Source organism: Zalophus californianus, chromosome 3 (genome assembly GCF_009762305.2).
Source record: "Zalophus californianus isolate mZalCal1 chromosome 3, mZalCal1.pri.v2, whole genome shotgun sequence".
Classification (NCBI taxonomy): domain Eukaryota; kingdom Metazoa; phylum Chordata; class Mammalia; order Carnivora; family Otariidae; genus Zalophus; species Zalophus californianus.
The window spans coordinates 194450253-194467026 of NC_045597.1; the positions used below are offsets into that span (position 1 = coordinate 194450253).

Here is a 16774-nt window from a genome sequence, read left to right on the forward strand (position 1 = left end):
CTTCCCGGCGGGGCCCCCACAACCATGCAGGGTCCATCCTGGGGACACAGCCAGACCCGGCCACCCAAGGTGATCCTGTCCGTGGGGAAGGACAGCAGGGGCTGGGGCAGGGGAGGCACAGTGAGGCTCCTTCCCCAAGAGCGGGAGACACATCCTGATGGAGGCCCAGCCCACCAGCGCCCTCCTCTGCAGCAGCCAAGAGTCCCGAATCCCTGCGGGTGGGAGTGGAGCGGTCTCTTAGAGACGCAGCCCAGGGCCAGTAGCATGGGCACCTGCGCCTCCTGGAACAGGAAGCCAGCTCCATCCCCCGCCCTGCTGAGGAAACCGCCACCATGGGGCCCAGACCGCTCTGGGGCCAGGCCCGCGGGGGCGGGGGGGGGGGTGGCGGTGAGGAGGGGGATCCTGGCAAGGAAGCTGGGCTGGCCTCAGGCTCCAGGTAAGCAGGTGTTGTCCTTACTGGTGGACAAGGAAAGCTTCGAGCACTGCTGCCTAGCCTGGGGCCCAAAGGACCCCCACCTCCTCTGAGTGCCCACCAGTGAGTGCCAGAGAGGAGCCTCATGAGTGCTGTGGCCCCAGGAGGGCAGATTTGGGCCAAGCTGAGTCCCGGATGAATGGGCCGCCTGAGCGTGGCTGCGTAGTCTCTGTGGGGGTGGCCCCGTGGCCCCTTTCCAGGCACATCTGCAGGTACTCACACGTTTAGGCTGGCAGTGATGTGGGTGTCCCCTAAGGCCCCCACCTATGTGAAAGTTCAGGAAACCATGGGCTCGGCTGAGGGGTCCCTGTGTTCACCTGGACTCAGGGACAGGGCTCCCCCTTCCCCACCACTGCCACATCTTCTGAGCTGGGGTTCACCTTTCTGGCCCTATGCTGACGGGCAGGGTCCCAGAGAGGGCGACTAGAGGCCCTTCGTCTGGGAACAGACGCAGTGGACGCCCCAGCCACAGGGCCAGGGACCTGGGGGACTTCCTCCGTGCCGGGCCAGCCAGCGAGGGTGGAGGCCCAGTCCCGAGCCCCGGGGCATGCACGCTGAGCATACTGCGCACCCCGAGGAGTTCGCAGTCTGTGACACTTGAGGGGAGGGCCCTCTCGCTGCCATACCGCTGTTCTTGGCCCCTCAGCGGGATGGGCCCAAGAGCAACATTTTAGGGATGAGAAAGGCCAGTGCTTGAGTCCCTGACTCGGCACCTGCCACCCACCCTGCCCTGGAGACCCCAGAGGCAAGGTGTGGGTGGCAGGGTCAGCCCCTCCCGGTGGGGGAACCCCTCTGAGGCTTCCACACCATGTCCCCTGGGACCCTGGCATTGGGGGCATTGACAGCAGTCACTGTGAAGACCCTGACCTGGAGCCCCAGGCCGCCCTCGGCCCCTGCCCAGCTGGTACGGCCCGAGCGAGGACAGCGTCTGGCTGCCCGTGTGGGCCTCAGCAGACCACCAGCTGCCTGAGCCTCGGGCCACCCGTGGGTGCCATGGCCGGTTTGCTGCTCCCTCCAGGCCACCATCAGCGCCATGACCACAGAGCTGAAGGCCCTTCAGGCCCAGTTTGAGGACGCCATCTCAGCCCATCAGAGAGAGGCCTCGGCTTTGGGCGAGAGTCTCCGGAAGATGGCGGCAGAGCGAAGCGACGCCAGGAGAGAGGTGAGGGGATGTCGGGGAGGGAGGGGGAGGGGTGTCAGGGAGGGGGAGGGGTGCCGGGAGGGGGAGGGGGGAGGGGTGTCAGGGAGGGGGAGGGTGTTGGGGAGGGAGGGGGGAGGGGTGCCAGGGGAGGGGGAGGGTGTTGGGGAGGGAGGGGGGAGGGGTGCCAGGGGAAGAGGGGAGGGGTGCCAGGAGGGGCAGAAGCAGTTCCATTAGAGCAGGGATGCCGGGAGAGGGGAGAGGCCCCCGGAGAAGGGGAGAGAAAGCCTTCCTGAAAGGCAGGTGTGACCCGGGGAGCAGGGAGGGGGAAGGTGGACCCTCAGCCCAGAGACCCCTCCATCCTACCAGCCCCGGGAAGAGCCTCGGGGAGGTGGCGCTGGCCAGGCTCTGCCTGCAGGCGGCATGAGGTAGAGACCCCCGTGGGACCGGGCACCTGGTGGGGTGAAGCCATCCTGGGGATGCCCGGGGTAGAGGGGCAGAAGTGTGGGGGCTTTGTGGGGTTTTTGGGGGCAACCATGCATGGACCTGGCCAAGGCCTCGAGGTCAACACGGGGCCCCCAGGAGCCACGTGACTGTGTCCTGCGGTGGGGACAGTCCTGGGCAAGGCAGGCAAGCAGACTGGGGAGGTGTTTCTGAGGGAGCTGTGACAGGACCTGGGAAGCCTGGGAGAGGGGAGGGCAGGAGAGCAGAGGGATTTGGGCTGGGGGAGGGTAAGCCGGCGCCCAGGTGGGGCCGTGGGGGGGGGGCGGGGGGGGTCCTCGTGCCCACCCCGGGCTAGGAGCCAAGGCCACAGGCAGCAAGCGCACTGACCCGGGAGCTCAAGGGAGCACCAGACGGAGCAGCAGAGAGGAAAGGGGCTCCTCAGCCCTCCCCCAGCCCCCCAGGGACAGGCCCGCAGGAGAGGGAGCGGGAGGGAGAGAGCATGATTTAACATGACAGGCTGTTTACTTTGGCCCCCAAAGAGAAAGGTCTCCTTTCAACAGATTTCAAAGTCAGGCCCGGTCAGCGACCACACGGGGAAGCAAAATGAGATTTTAAAACTAGGGGCTGCAGGGGAGGAGCCAGGAGACTGGGGGCACATTTGTTCTGGCGAGGTGAAAGAAGAAATCGCAGGCCTCCTGAGAAGTTCAGGTTCCCAGAGAGGGGGCCCCCGGAAAGGAGAGGGACCCCCGGAGAGGGGAGGGGCCCCCGGAGAGGGAGTGGGGGAGCAGGAGGCTGAGGCGAGGGGGCAGGCAGAACAAGCCAGGGAGCTGAAGAGCCTCCCAGGCGCCAGGCTGGCCCCGTTGCCATGGAAACCATAACGTTTTCACAGCCTTTAAACTGAAGGAAGGTCCAGGCTTCTCACAGCCCTGCCCAAAGCCCCTACACGGTGTGCACGCACGCACACGTGAACACACGGCACCGTGCACACACGGGCACACACGTGCATGCACACACATGCCCTCATGTGCGAACACAACAGTCACAGGGAAACACATATGGACACCACGAACCGTGCATAAACGTGCACCAAGCAGCTCATGCAACTTCCCAGCTTACACGCACACACATCACGCTTGTGGACTGGGCATGCACGTTCACACACGTGTGCAGAAGCATGCATAAACGTGCACCAAGCAGCTCATGCAACTTCCCAGCTTACACGCACACACATCACGCTTGTGGACTGGGCATGCATGTTCACACACGTGTGCAGAAGCATGCATAAACGTGCACCAAGCAGCTCATGCAACTTCCCAGCTTACACGCACACACATCACGCTTGTGGACTGGGCATGCACGTTCACACACGTGTGCAGAAGCATGCATAAACGTGCACCAAGCAGCTCATGCAACTTCCCAGCTTACACGCACACACATCACGCTTGTGGACTGGGCATGTACGTTCACACACGTGTGCAGATGCACACACCACACACTCACACGTGCTGCGTGCGTACACACATGCACACAGAGTGCACACGTGTGTGCTCACACGCACAGGCCAGAGCCCCGTAACAGCCCTTCCCCTGCTTTCCCGACTGGGCAGTCCTGGAGCCACCTCCCTGCAGGAGATTTCAAAAGACACTGTTTATACGATTTCTAGTAAAGAAATAATTATTATAATCACATTAAGTGATTTGGCTGTAAAATTCCTGTAAGGAGGATGGTTGTTTTCATGAGGGAGGCGGGGGTGCAGGGGGAGGGGGCCTTTCTCCCGCTTTGTTTTGCTTGTTTTCATCTCCTCGGCCCTGGGAAATGAAAACAGCTTCTTTTATGATGGATAGGGCCTTTTGCTGGTCCTTGACCTTCCTGGTGGATTTTTGCTGAGCTCTGCGGAAACTGCTCCACACGGTTGTGGCTCCCACATGTGGGGGGTGTAAGGGGAGCAGAGGAGGGGCTTAGGCCCGTCCCAAAAACAGAACAACAATAACAGTGGGTGGACACAGGAGCCAGGCTGGCCAGAGGCCTGGACAATGTCCCACTGAAACAGCCAGCAAAGTGGGGTTTGCTTTTGGCAAACCAGAGCCTTGACATTGCTCCGAATTTTTGTGGCTTCCCCTCTCTCGGCTCTGCTCACTGCTGGCCTCCTCCACCCCCTCCTCAGGTCCAGCCGGGCCCGCACAGAGCACTCTCTAGAGTACCCTGCTCAGGGCAGGAGCGTAGGCCTGGGAGGCAGGAAACCAGAGGTCCTGGCCAAGCCTGGACCGTAGCCTGGGTGCTGAAGGGTGGGCTGGCCCCTCCCTGGGTCTGCACTCTCCTCCAGAGCCCCTCCAGGGGTTGGGGGTGGTGCTGACACGAGGCACCCTGTGTCCCAGGGCAGCATGAGTAAGACCCCTGACCCCACCCATGCTCTGTCCCTGGGCTCAGCTCCTGGGCCTCACACAGAAGCGCAGAATCGGCAGGGCCTATCTAGAAGCCCCCGAGTGTGCGGAGTGTCCTGGTGCGGGGAGCACAGCATGATGCGTGTCCCCCTGGGCCTGGAACAGGTCTGGCAAGGACAGGGGACTTGTCACACCCACAGCCTCTTCCCATCCCTGGGTCCGCCTGCAGAGGCTACAGTCGGGGCGGCTGAGCCCTGAGTCCAGGGCAGATGTGCAGCGCATGGTTCCCGCTGGCTCCAGAGCCTGCCCACCTGGGGCCCCTCCCTGCCCCCCACCCCTGGATTTAGGGTGTCCGTGCTTCTGTGGAGCACTCTGCACAGAGCACTCATGCGACAGTGAGCACCTGCTGCCCGAGTGGTTGGACAACCTGGCCCAAGTGGGCCTTCTAAGGGCCACCACCCAGAGACCCACCTTCCCCTGGCATCCCATAAGATAGGGAAATGAGGACCGAGGGGTGGGTGTGCCCACAGCCATGCAGGAGTCGGGAGCCCAGGCCACTGTCACACCATCGCTGAAGAGGACAGCAGGTGGGGCAGCCCATCAACCAGAGGCCACTGGACCTGGGTGGGGACAGTGCAGACGTGTGGGCTGACCAGTGACCAGCATCCCCGGAGTCCAGGGAGGGGGCAAGGGGCAACACCAGGGCCAGGAGAGTCCGAGGGTCACCTCCCTGGGCTCCGGGACCAGCCCTCGTGAACCACCCTGCAGCCTCATGGCATTGGGAGAGGTGACCCCCAGATGGGCAAACCCAGGTTATCTGCTTCTCCTTCAAGCACTTGGGGACACAGGGCTGGGGGTACATCAGTGCTGCCAGACCAGAGCCTGATCCACAGCCCCTGACCCCTGCCCCCCGTGGGCCATATGGCCCATGCTCCTCCCCCAGGCGGAGAGGCTGCGGGCCCAGCTGGACGAGGCCCGGGAAGGGCTGGCTGTGCTGCGCCGGGAGCTGCAGGGCAGCGAGGAGAGCCGTGAGGGGCTTCGCAGGGAGGCCCTGGAGGCCCAGCGGGCCCTGGGTGATGAGGCCCGTGAGAAGGACGTGCTGCGGCGCTCCAACACTGAGCTGCGGGCTGCGATCCGCAGGGCTGAGCAGGAGAAGGCCAGGTACCAGGGCCCCTTGGCGCACCCGTCAGGGAGCCGGCCCAGCCCCCAAGCTCATCAGGGGGACAAAGGATGTGGGATGTGGGGCGTTCTGACACGGGCCAGACGGTGCGGGGTGGACTCACTAAGCGGACCCGGGGTGCCAGTTGTCCGTCTGAAGGCTCTACATGCCGACACACGGTGGGGGGGAGGGGGGAAGGCCGAGAGGCCAGACAGGTCCCACGTGGCCAGCAGGAGACGGCCAAGGGCTGGGGAGCAGACGGAGCCCAAGGGGCCTGGTCCGGGGCCCTGACGACAGCAAGGCCAGAACTGCAGCCCTCAGCGGCGCCGGGCTGCTGCTGGACGTTGGGTCTCTGGGAGTGTGGCCGGAGAGAGGAGCATGGCAGGGGGAGGGTTCAGAGACATGGAAACGGGCAGAGCCCGCTGGGCGCGCAGACCTCGGATACCGGGAAGGTGAGAGGGAAGCAGCCCCGGGGGGCTGGGCTTTGGGACACTGGAGAACCGAGCCACAGGGGAGGCATCTGGCCAGAGTGAGGTGGGTGGCAGGAAGTCTCCATGGGAGAGGCTAGAGCCCCAGCTGTGACATGCTGCTCAGTTTTCAGAGATCCAAGGAAGAAGGGGAGCAGAAGGTGCTGGTCCTGGAGGAGGCGCGAGCTGTGGCCCAGAAGGAGGCCTGTGAGCTGCGGGCCAGTCTGAGGGAGGTGGAGCAGGCTCAGGCAGATGCCCACCGGGAGCTCCAGGGGCTGGGCAGACAGGTGAGGGCAGCCGTCCTGGAGCCCCGCCCCCACAGGGGTATCCCCATTCCACACACCCAGGCCCCAGCTCTCTCCCCTGCCCCGGGCACCCACCGGCTGGAGCCGAGCTCTGGGACATGGCCTTGCAGCCTGTGTCTTTGGAAGCCACCAGCCGGAGGGCCCTGCTTAGACCCATGGGGCTCCCGGTTCGATGTGCCCCAGGGGGTACAGATGACCAGCCTCAAACTTACTGGCTAAGAACAACCACTTTGACCCTCGTGGACTCAAGATCAGGAATTCAGCCAGGGCGCAGAGGGGACGTGCCAAGAAGACTCCACGGTGGGGGACTTGTGGGCAGGGCTGGGTGGGCCCACAGCAGCCGGGCTCTCGTGGCCCAGGGCTGGCCTGGCCGTCAGCTGGGGCGCCCCCAGGGCCCTGGCCGCCGCGCCTCCCCGCATGGCCACCTTGGGCTTGAGAACTCATCTATCGGCGTCGGCTTCCACAGTCAAGAGCCACTTAGCTGAGTTCACTGGGGCCGAGACAGCTCAGAGGAGGGGCCTAGACACCGCTGGAGGCCAGAGGCCTTTCCAAGCTGTCGACTGTCCTCAGACTTGGAGCGGTTCATGAGATGCCCTGGGCTCCCTCTGGACCAGGCATGTCCTGCCCCTCCCTCCTTCTACCCCCCCACCCCCAGCCCTCCTGTGAGGAAGGTTCTGGTACCTTCCTTTCCACATGAGGCCACGGAGGCACAGAGAGGTGTGTGGGACCAGGGTCCCTGTGAGTGAGGGCTGGTGAGGAGCCCAGAGCAGCCCCCCTGATGCCACTCCCAACCCACTCCTTCCCACATGGTGTCCTGGCTTGGAGGGCATCCCCAACCCCCACACCCTGAGTGTGGGCGCTGCCCCGAAGGAAGGCTTCCCCCCCAGGACATGTGAGCAGAGGCAGGGATCCAGGAGGGTGCCGGCAACCCCATCAGCACTGCCCCACACTCACAGGTGAACATGCTGGAGGCTGAGAACCGGAGAAAGAGCCAAGAGGTGAGCCAGCTGCAGGTCCGGGGCGCTCAGGACGCCCAGCAGCAGAGCCAGCGGGAGGGGCTGCAGGTGCAGAGGTTGGCCGCGGAGGTGGCCCGCGAGGGCACCCTGAGGGAGGTAGGAGGGCTGAGCGGCCTGCAGAGAAGGCACCAGCACTGTCACAGGGGCTGGGATCCAGGGCCACCTGGCCCAGCTCTCGCCCATGTGTGCTCCGTGGGTCCACCGGCTCGTCTTCTCTCCCACTTCCCAGCGGGGCTGGGTGCAGCCAGGGTGGAGGGACAGGGCCTCCAACTGAGCTAACGCCGTGAAAGTGGTGACCCCTGTGTCTCCTAGGGTTCTCATGTTTTAGAAAGGGACAGCCTCACCCAGGTGACGTGAGTTCTGAGTCGAGGGACAGTCAGCGGCCCCTGAAATGCCCGATTCTCAAAGAGCCTCAGGATTCAGAGCACACACCTACACCCACACCTGCATGTGTGTGTCCCCACGGCCCTGACCATGTGCTGGGCAGCCCTCGATTGACCCACTGTGCCAGCCCTTAGGAGCCCGTGGTGTTGTGTCAGGCACCCTGAGGCTCCCCAGCCCTGGGCTCCGGAGGAGGCTGACCCAGCCCATGCCACCAGAGGCCACAAGCATGGGGCTGGCTGAAGGTGGAGCTGTGGCAGGCCACAGGCAGGGACAGCCAAGGGTCACAGCTCCGTCGGGCCTGGGGTTTTCACGTGTCTGCCAGGATGTGCTCCAGAGCGCTGGTGTGTCCTTCCCCACCTGAGCTCAGGGGTCCCCACTGCCAAATACGGACTGGGAGGCGGGCCTGAGGTCCCCCTAGCTGTGACATGCCAAGGAGGGAGCCTGAGGGGCTCCCTGAGGAGTGGACAGAGGCCCGGGGTCAGGGCTCCAGGGGACAGGTGGCTTCTGGGAGGACTTCACATCCCTCCCGCAGGTCCTGAGCCTGCAGCAGAAACTGGCGGAGGTGGAGGCCGCAGCAGAGGCCCAGAAGCAGCGGCTGGAGGAGCGTCTCTGCCAGAGCCAGGGGGCCGAGCAGACCGTCTGGGCTGAGCTTCGCACCACCCCCAGGAGGCTGCAGCGGGCCAGGGGGGCGGCTGAGGGCCTGCAGGCTCGCCTGGACGAGGCCTGCCGCCGGGTCCACAGCCTAGAGCAGACGCTAGCTCAGGCTGAGGGTGCCAGGCGGCAATCGGAGGGCCAGCTGAGCCAGCTGTGGTCCACGCTGTGCCATGGCCTGGGGCTCCGGGGACAGAGCCCCTCAGGTTTCCCTGAGCGGCCCGGCCTCCCCAGGAAAGGTCAGTGTCCTCAATGGCTTCAGGTCGCTCCTGCCCCAGCTCTGCACCCACCTAGGACACACACCCCTTCCCCCGGGCCTCACGACCCACACGGTGAGGGGCCCGGACTCCCATGCCCCACCCCAAGACCCTGTGGGTGGGGGCTGTCACCACGTCCCCACGCCGTCCCCTCAGCTGGCACCGACCGTCCTGCAGGCTCAGATGGCCTCCAGGCTCGCTCCCCGCGGCAGAGGGCCAGCCCCCCCGCCCGGTCCCGCTCCCCACTGCGATGGCCCTCACCTGCACCTGGGGACCACAGCCCGGAGGTGGACGTGGCCGCCGTGCGGGACGCCCTGCGGGCCTTGGTGCAGCAGCTGCGGGATGCCCGGAGGGAACGGGTAAGGGAATGGAGAGGACATGCCCTGGGGGCTCCTGAAACGGGGAGAAGCCGCTCATCACTCTGCTGTCCGTCTGTCTGTCTCTCCCAGGTCTGCTGAGACCCTGGTGGGGCCCTGTGGGTCACTGGGCTCCTCAGTGTTCACACTGTCCTTTGTTTGGCATGATAAATAGCAGTAAATACCACGGTCTCTCAAAGCTTGACTGCCCCAAAGGGCTCAGGGTCCTCTCTTCCTCCGAATGGGCGGCAGAGCCCCTGGCGCTGGGCGCCGCTATGACACACACTGGGGTCCAGGTCAGCGCACCCGAGCCCCCCACGCCTCCCGCCCGGCACCTCGGCCCTGCATTGCCCCCCAGGCTGCCCCATGACCTGGGTCCTTCTGCCCAGGACGACTGGCACTTCCAGGCGGTAAGCCTGAGCAGCCGGCTGAGTGAGGCAGAGAGCGAGCGTGCCCAAGCCCAGAGCCGCGTGGGGCAGCTACAGAAGGCGCAGGCAGACGCGGAGGAAGGTGACGTCCCTTCCCTCACCCTGCCCTCAAGGATCGCTGTGAGGGGCCCCCGCCACCTCCCCAGGGGTTCCCCGGGTGCCTCGCCCCTGGCTGCCAGGCGTGTGCGGTCCTGGGAAGTGCTCAGGCCTGGGCCACGAGCAGCGCCAGACCTGTCTGCCTCCCTGGGAGGTAACTGGCATGTGGCAGCTGGCTGGCTGCCTTCTCGGCAGTGGCTTCCCCGTCACAGGGGACTAAAGTCCAGAGACCCTGAGGGGACCCAGACCCTCCTGCCACACCGGCCTCTTACGGTTCCTACCTCAGGGCCTTTGCACTGACTGTGCAGGCCCCCTGGAGCTCTCTCCCGCCCACAGTCATGAGACCCATCTCCCCATCAGGTCTCTGTCCCCTGTCCCCTCAGAGAGCGCCCCTGCCCTGCTGGTCACCCCTCCTCCCCCCATTAGTGGGTCTGCCGGGAGTTGGGCCCAGGGCCTAGCACAGTCTCAAAGGAGGAATGTCTGTGGAAGGGAAGAAGGTGGGAGAGAAGGAGAAGCAGGCAGAGGGACCCAAACCCGCCCCCAGGGATCCTTGAGCTTCAAACAGGAGGAGCAGGGAATTGTCAGAGGGGGGCCTCTCCAGCCCCCACCATCCAGGTGCCAGACACTTAAACTCAACAAGCCTCAGTTTCCTGTCCTGTTAAATGGGTGGGCGCAATCGCCCACGTGGCAGCCCCACAGAGCTTGGGAGCCAGGCAAGCCTCTGCTCGCCCCACAGCTTGGCGCCAGGCGGAGGCTGAGATGAGCAGCACCCAGGCGGCGCGGGCCCTGCAGGAGGAGGCGCTCCGGAGGCTGGAGCTGGAGTACCTGGCGAGCACGCGGGCAGCCGGCAGGGAGAAGCGGAGGCTGCAGGTGGGGCCATGCGGCCGTGGGGACCTGGGGCCGGGGAGGTGGGAGGGAGATTAGGAAGGGGGGCGGGTTTCCAGGTCCCTATGGGCATAGGCACAGCAGGTGGCTTCAAGGGACACGTGTTCCCACAGAGCTCATCAGGGGCCCCTGGTAAGAGCTGTTCGGAGGTGGTCCCTGCCCTTATTTTGCAGACTGGGGAAACGATCCTGGATAGGGAGCCACTTGGCCCCCGTGGCAGAGCCGGCGAGGGCCAGAGGCAGGGCAGACCCCTGGCCTCCCCGGCCTGTCCGTCTCTCTGTGGCCATGCCGGCAGGCCTAGGGCGACACCGGCCCAGCCTCAGAGCCCTCTGTGGGGTCACATTAATGCACATTTACGTGGCTACAGGACCGGCTTACTGTGTCCCACTCAGACACAGAAGGAGGTTACACAGGATTAATTTGGGTAAATGTCCCCATATATGGGCTTTGCGCTGTGAAGGTGGCCTCGGGTCCCCTGCTTTCAAGTGAGGAAGCTGGGCTAGGAGTGGGGGAGGCCTGGCTGGACAGGGGAGCCCTGCACCCCACCCGAGGCCACAAGTCAAAGCAGCCTCAGCAGGACTGGGCTGGGGAGCAGCTGGGTCTGGGAAGTTGAAGCTGCCAGGCTACCATTTCCAGAAAGCTCTTTGAGGCCCTTGGAGGCATGGGGACCAGCACACCAGCTGAGGGAACACAGGCCCCCCCAGAGGGGTCTCAGGGAATCAGGGTCCCCGGCCCCGCCCCGGATAGATGCTGCTGATGGGAGCGGCAGAGCAGAGGGACTGAATGGGACCTGGAGGGCGGGACAGGCATCTCAGCCCCACCGACACAGAGGTCGCACTGCCAGTGTCCTGCAAGGAGAGGGGGCTCTGCACGTCAGCAGGTCCTCACCTGTGCAGGGGACACCGGTGAATGAGGCTCGCAGCCCATCTCTCTGGGAGGGGTCTGTTTCTACTTCGATGTCTTTTGTTGTTTGCACTGTGACCTCATCCTCAGATGGGTTCAAGAAAGGTAGGGGTGTTGTGGGCTGTTCGAACCGTTCCCTCCAGAGCGGAAGCCAGAAGGCCCGTTTATCTCTGAAGTTCAAAAATGTGCCAAAACATTGACTTGCTTCCTCCGTTATTTTATCCTGTGCCTGGCTCCTCGCCCGTGTCCCGGAGAACTTAGGGTCTTCGTCCAGGTTAGCTGATCTGACTGCTGTGTCGAATCTAACCCCACCCTGGGTCTGTCCTTGTGGTTTTCATCTCGACTGTTCCTACTCTGGCTCCCCCCCTTGGCATCCCCTTCTTGAGACGGTTGGTCCACATCTTCGGACACCTGTTCCCATTTCTTGCAATAACTCCGTTTTCTTTTCATTCAAGACCCTAAGATCCGACCCCTCAGATTGACTTTGTCTCTTGAACCACAGTTGATTGCTACCTTCGAGATGTTTTCCCTCTGCCTGGCTTCAAAGAAGGGGGTCTGGGGGCGCCTGGGTGGCTCAGTCATTACGCGTCTGCCTTCGGCTCAGGTCATGCTCCCAGGGTCCTGGGATCGAGCCCCGCACCGGGCTCCCTGCTCCGCGGGAAGCCTGCCTCTCCCTCTCCCGCTCCCCCTGCTTGTGTTCCCTCTCTCGCTGTGTCTCTCTCTGTCAAATAAATAAAAATCTTTAAAAAAAAAAAAAAAAAGAAGGGGGTCTGGTTCAAAGTCAGGAGTGGGGAGGACCCACCTGCGACTTCACGTGTCCCTGTCCAGATAGTTCAGGCTGACACTGAAAGACAGACAGAAAGGGGAGCCCCCAGGGGCTGTGGGGAGCTTGCGGGACCAAGGAGGACGCAGCACAGAGCGGTCCCAGAAGTTTCCTGTTCCAGGGACCGGGAGGGTGAAGGCCCTGTTCTCAGGGGCATGGCTGGCTGTGGTGGGGGGCGTCCCGAGCTCCTCTTCTCCAGCACTTGCCTGCCAGGGGACTGGGGGCCTTGGAGGCCTCCCCTCCAGCCCGGGCTCTGCGTCAGCGTCCCAAGGGTTCTGGCAGGTTTCCATGCGAGGCTTCCTCACATGGGTGCAGAGGGCTCGGACGTTGTTCAGATCTTCTCTATCCATGTTCATTTTTCTCCTTAAGAATTGACTCAATTTTTCAGTGAAGTGTGGGTGCCAAAATCTATCAGCATCATGTCAAGTTGTTCCTAGAATTCTGGTAATTCTCCTATTTTTAGGCCACTTGGTTCCGTCTGCCTCCATCTTGTGGGAACCTCCAAAGTCTCTGGTCTCCAGCCCTGAGGAAGGTTTTTCCCAATTTTTGTAACCTGTTGGCCATTGAGGTGGGCACCTGGGAGGGGGATTCAGACCCACCGGAGGCCCAGAGGCCCCAGGCCTTTCCGAAGAAGAGCAGATCCAAGCAGCAGTGTGTGCAGGGGGCGAGGGGCTCAGGCCCCGCGGCCCTCAGCAGGTCAGCAGGCCAGGCCGCCAGGGTGTGCTAGAGCGAGGTCTGCGCCTGACAGGACTGCTTTCACTTTCACGGACCGGGTCCCCCCCCCACCCCCGTTTCACATGAGCCAATGTGTTTGTCAAGAGAAAGTTAATTAAAAACATATTTTTCTAATTAAATGGTAGGCTGTGCTATGCAAACAGTAAGATTCTTGTTTGAGAGCAAATCCCTCCCCGTTTCCAGGGCTACCCTGGGAATTCAGTAGATCAACAATGCAGAACGGGCCCAGAGCGTCAGGACACGCGCCCCACACTGCACGCGGGGGGTCCTGCGGGCAGCTGGTGGCCTCCGGGCAAGTGGGGGGCGCGGGCCCACACACACCCCCGGGAGAGGCAGCCGTGGGTGGGGGGTCCTCCCGTCAGAGGGGCGAGAGGGGTCCTCGTGGCACCAACCAAACCGGCCAGAGCCACCCCGCGGCTCTGCACCCACCCCTCCTCTTCTCCGGAACCCTCCTCCCAGGGCCCCAGCTGAGCGTCAGCCCGGTTCCAGAAGCTGCTGGGCTGGCAGACTGGACAAGGCAGGCCACACAGGTGGGCAGGGTCCACCCGGCCGGACACGACGCCCCGCGCCCTGCAGGGCACCAAATTCCTCAGAGTTTGGGTGTTCTGATTATTTTCTCTTCATACAGTGGACTGGTGGGCTTCCCCTCCTTTTCTGTCCCCTGCGGGACACTGCCCAGCCCAGCTCAGCCGCCCTGGAAGATTGCGCGGGACTGGCCCGCACCTCCATCCTCTTGGCGATAGTCGCTCCCTGCCCCCCAACCTTTGCCCCATCGGCTGGCCTTCCGCGCTCCTAATTTTAAAGGCATCGCCGAGGCCCCGCACGTGCTGTTTGTTTCACATTTTATTTACATCGCAGTTCTACCTGGAGCTGGAACTTACACCCGAGGTTCCATCCTATCTAATCTGTGGCCGCGTCTGTTTCGTGGGGTCGGAGACTTCTGTTCGTTTCTCTTAATTCAACCCGCCAACAGTTCATCTGTTTTATTGGTCTTTTCAAAGAATCATTTTATCTCTTTTCTCATTTTTTTTTACCTGCAGTGATTCATTTTGGCTTGTATTAATATTGTTGTGATTTTCCTCATTTCTTAAACTTAGTAAGTGACGGATTTACGTGCTTTCTCTCAATAGAGCATGTCATGTTGTCCCATTCGCCCCCCTTGTGGGTTGGTGTGCGTGCCATTGATTTCTGACAGGAATTCTTTTTCTTTTTACCAGTTTTCTAGGAGTTTCCATTTTACCTTCTTAATGAAAGGGTTATTTAAAAGAACGATGACATGTTTGGGTCTCTTTCTGTTGCTACATCTAGTTTTCCTGGTGAGAGGGTGAGGCTCTGGGGCAGTTAGGATCTTTCGATCAGCTTCTGGATGGATCCGTGTGTATGTTCCCCGTTTGTAGGTTGTTGGTTGATTGTTCACTTGTTTGGTTTGGTTTTGTCTATTTTTTTACGATATGTTTGGAGGGAAGCAGGGCACGCTGATCACAAAGTTTATGGAGAAGAGTATATGTTTGAGATCTTTAATGGAAATTTTGAAAAACAATAGTAAAGCTGATGATAAGGCTGGTATGGTCAAAGCAGGAGGGGCTGGCCCAAGGATGGACAAACCGGCAGGCACACAGGGCAGAGTCCAGAGGTGTTCGGACCCAGACCCTGGGCTCCCCCGTCCAGGGGACCGAGTCCCCCTTACATCTGAGCGCTGCCCGGCGCTGGGCTCTCCTGGGACTGGCCCAAGGGCTCCCAGAGGGCAGGACCCTGCATGGGGCTACAGTTCCCACTTTCCTGAGGCTACCTGGACCCTCAGATTGAACCAGGGTTTTCGGGGCTTGCTGGCCTAGCCCACATCTCGTGCAGCACCAGGACTCAGAACCACAGAACCACAAAGACACGGGAAAGGAGAACTCAGTGGCGCAGCAGGCAATGTTCACAAAGGGTGCACCATTCAATTATTACGGTTAGTTTTAATTCCATAAAAGTTGAGTCATTACAAGAGGAGCATAATGCTTCACATAAGTGGTTTGGGCCTCTTTAAAATACCATGAAATATTTAAGCCATATTTGAAGGAAACCTCTGCTTTTCTCCTGGAAATGTGCACAAACAGAAAATGGTAGTTTCCAAACTTGCAGGGAAGGCTGAAACCTTGCCATTTTAGGCACCAGCACTGGCCTCCCCACTGTCCATTTCTGAAGTACTAAAGCATCAGACAAAAGGAAGCACGTCCAGGCTCAGCCCACTGGCCCCCTCCGCCAGGGGGTCACTCTCCTGCCTCCTCTGAATCCGCCTCCTCCACACACAGGGCTACGGTCACGCCAGCCCTGGGGACAACTGAGGAGGGTTGGGATGGGAAGGCCCCCCAGACACACGGCTATGTTCGCCAGCCAGACGGGCACCTGTGACTTGAGGGCTGGTACCTGCAAGGCTCATCAGGGGGTCCCTGTGCCTTCTGGCCTTCCTCTCTGGCTCCGTGCCTGGTCTCCCTCTTCCTAAACAAGCACCTCTTGCAGCCCCTCCCCCTCCCCTCTCTGCTGGCCCTGTCTCCCCTCTCCCAGCCAGACTTCTGGGAAGAGCCGCGCTTCCCTCCACCCTCACACACACGCGCACACACGCACGCGCGCGCGCACGCGCACGTGCACGTGCAAAGGTCATCAGCAACATTTGGTCCCATCCAAAGGGTCTCCTTTGGGCCTGTGTCTGCCCGACCTCTTGGGGCATTCCACAGAGGGGATTAACCTCTCCGTCCTGATTTCTGCCAGCCCTCTGGTCCTCCCTAGGCCGCCATTCCCTCCTCCCCACTCTGCTCTAACATCCACTTGACCCGGGACCTGTTCTCTCCCCTTCTGGCCTCTCACCAGGTCAGCCTCCCCCCTCCCCTGGCCCTCAGTGCCCTGGGCCTCCAGAGCCACCTGGTTCTGTGACACTGTCCCCCACATCCAGTGACTCCTAGGCAGAACCCCTCAAGACTGAACTCTGAACCTCCACCCCCAAAGGCTCCCCCCTGCCCACCTTCCCAGATTGGTAAGTGGGTCCTGGACCACCCCAGCAGTAGAGGCCTGGGAGTCCTTGGCACACCGCCTGCTCCTCAGCCCCCACACGGCCCCTCCAGGCTGTCTCTAGAGTCCAAGTCATGTTCTTCCACTTCTTGCCCCCTTGAGCCCAAGTGACCCCCGGCTCCCGTGTAGAAAACGACAGGACTCCCCCTAGCGCCATACCTCTGTCTTCCCACTTAGCCATCGAAGCACCAGCAGGTGTGACCCCTGAGTTTCCAGAGTCCAAGGTACAAGAGGCACTGGCCACTTCCCCCACGGAACACTTGGAAAGCTTCAATACCCGGAAACTGGCCTGGTCTCACAAAGCCATGTGGCATCACAGGCGAGTTCCCCAGGTGACTCCTGTAGGCTTGTTTGTGCTTGTCTGCTCATAGGACTTCTCCCGGCCCACCGTGGGCCCGCTCCAGGGCCCAGGACACACAACAGGCGCTGTCCTCCTGGGGAAAGCTCAGAGCAGGGGTGACAGCTGCAGCAGAGCAGGGAGGTTGGCCAAAAGAAGGCCAAGCATCACTGCGGGGAGGCCAGCACAGTGGGCCCGGGCTGAGAGGGCACTGGGCAGTGCTGCAGGCAAGGAGCAGCAAGGGGCTGTCATTCGAGAGTGAGCAGGGCAGTGGGTTTGAAGGGGTAGCCATGTTCCCTAGATAGTTTTCATCCTGAGGGCCTTGGGGAGATGGTGATACCCCACCTTCGCTCTCCTTGGGGAGGCACCACGGGTCATAGCAAATCGCCCCGGCTTTGCCCCAGTATCTGAGCCACAGTCCTGCAGGGAGCTCTGTGGCCTGACACACTGCCTACCTGTGGAGCCCCCGATTCTGCTGTCCATGTTGGA

At 62.1% G+C, this 16774-nt stretch overlaps 1 protein-coding gene across 1 annotated transcript in view; it reads left to right on the plus strand.

Annotated features, from left to right (window-relative positions):
* The window catches only part of CROCC2 (ciliary rootlet coiled-coil, rootletin family member 2), a 71627-nt gene that overhangs the window by 43590 nt on the left and 11263 nt on the right, over positions 1-16774 (plus strand). Inside the window, 8 exon segments of the mRNA XM_035726861.1 lie at positions 1491-1634; positions 5379-5596; positions 6189-6348; positions 7323-7364; positions 8299-8656; positions 8852-9033; positions 9420-9540; positions 10291-10424. Coding sequence (XP_035582754.1) covers positions 1491-1634; positions 5379-5596; positions 6189-6348; positions 7323-7364; positions 8299-8656; positions 8852-9033; positions 9420-9540; positions 10291-10424 — 1359 coding nt within the window.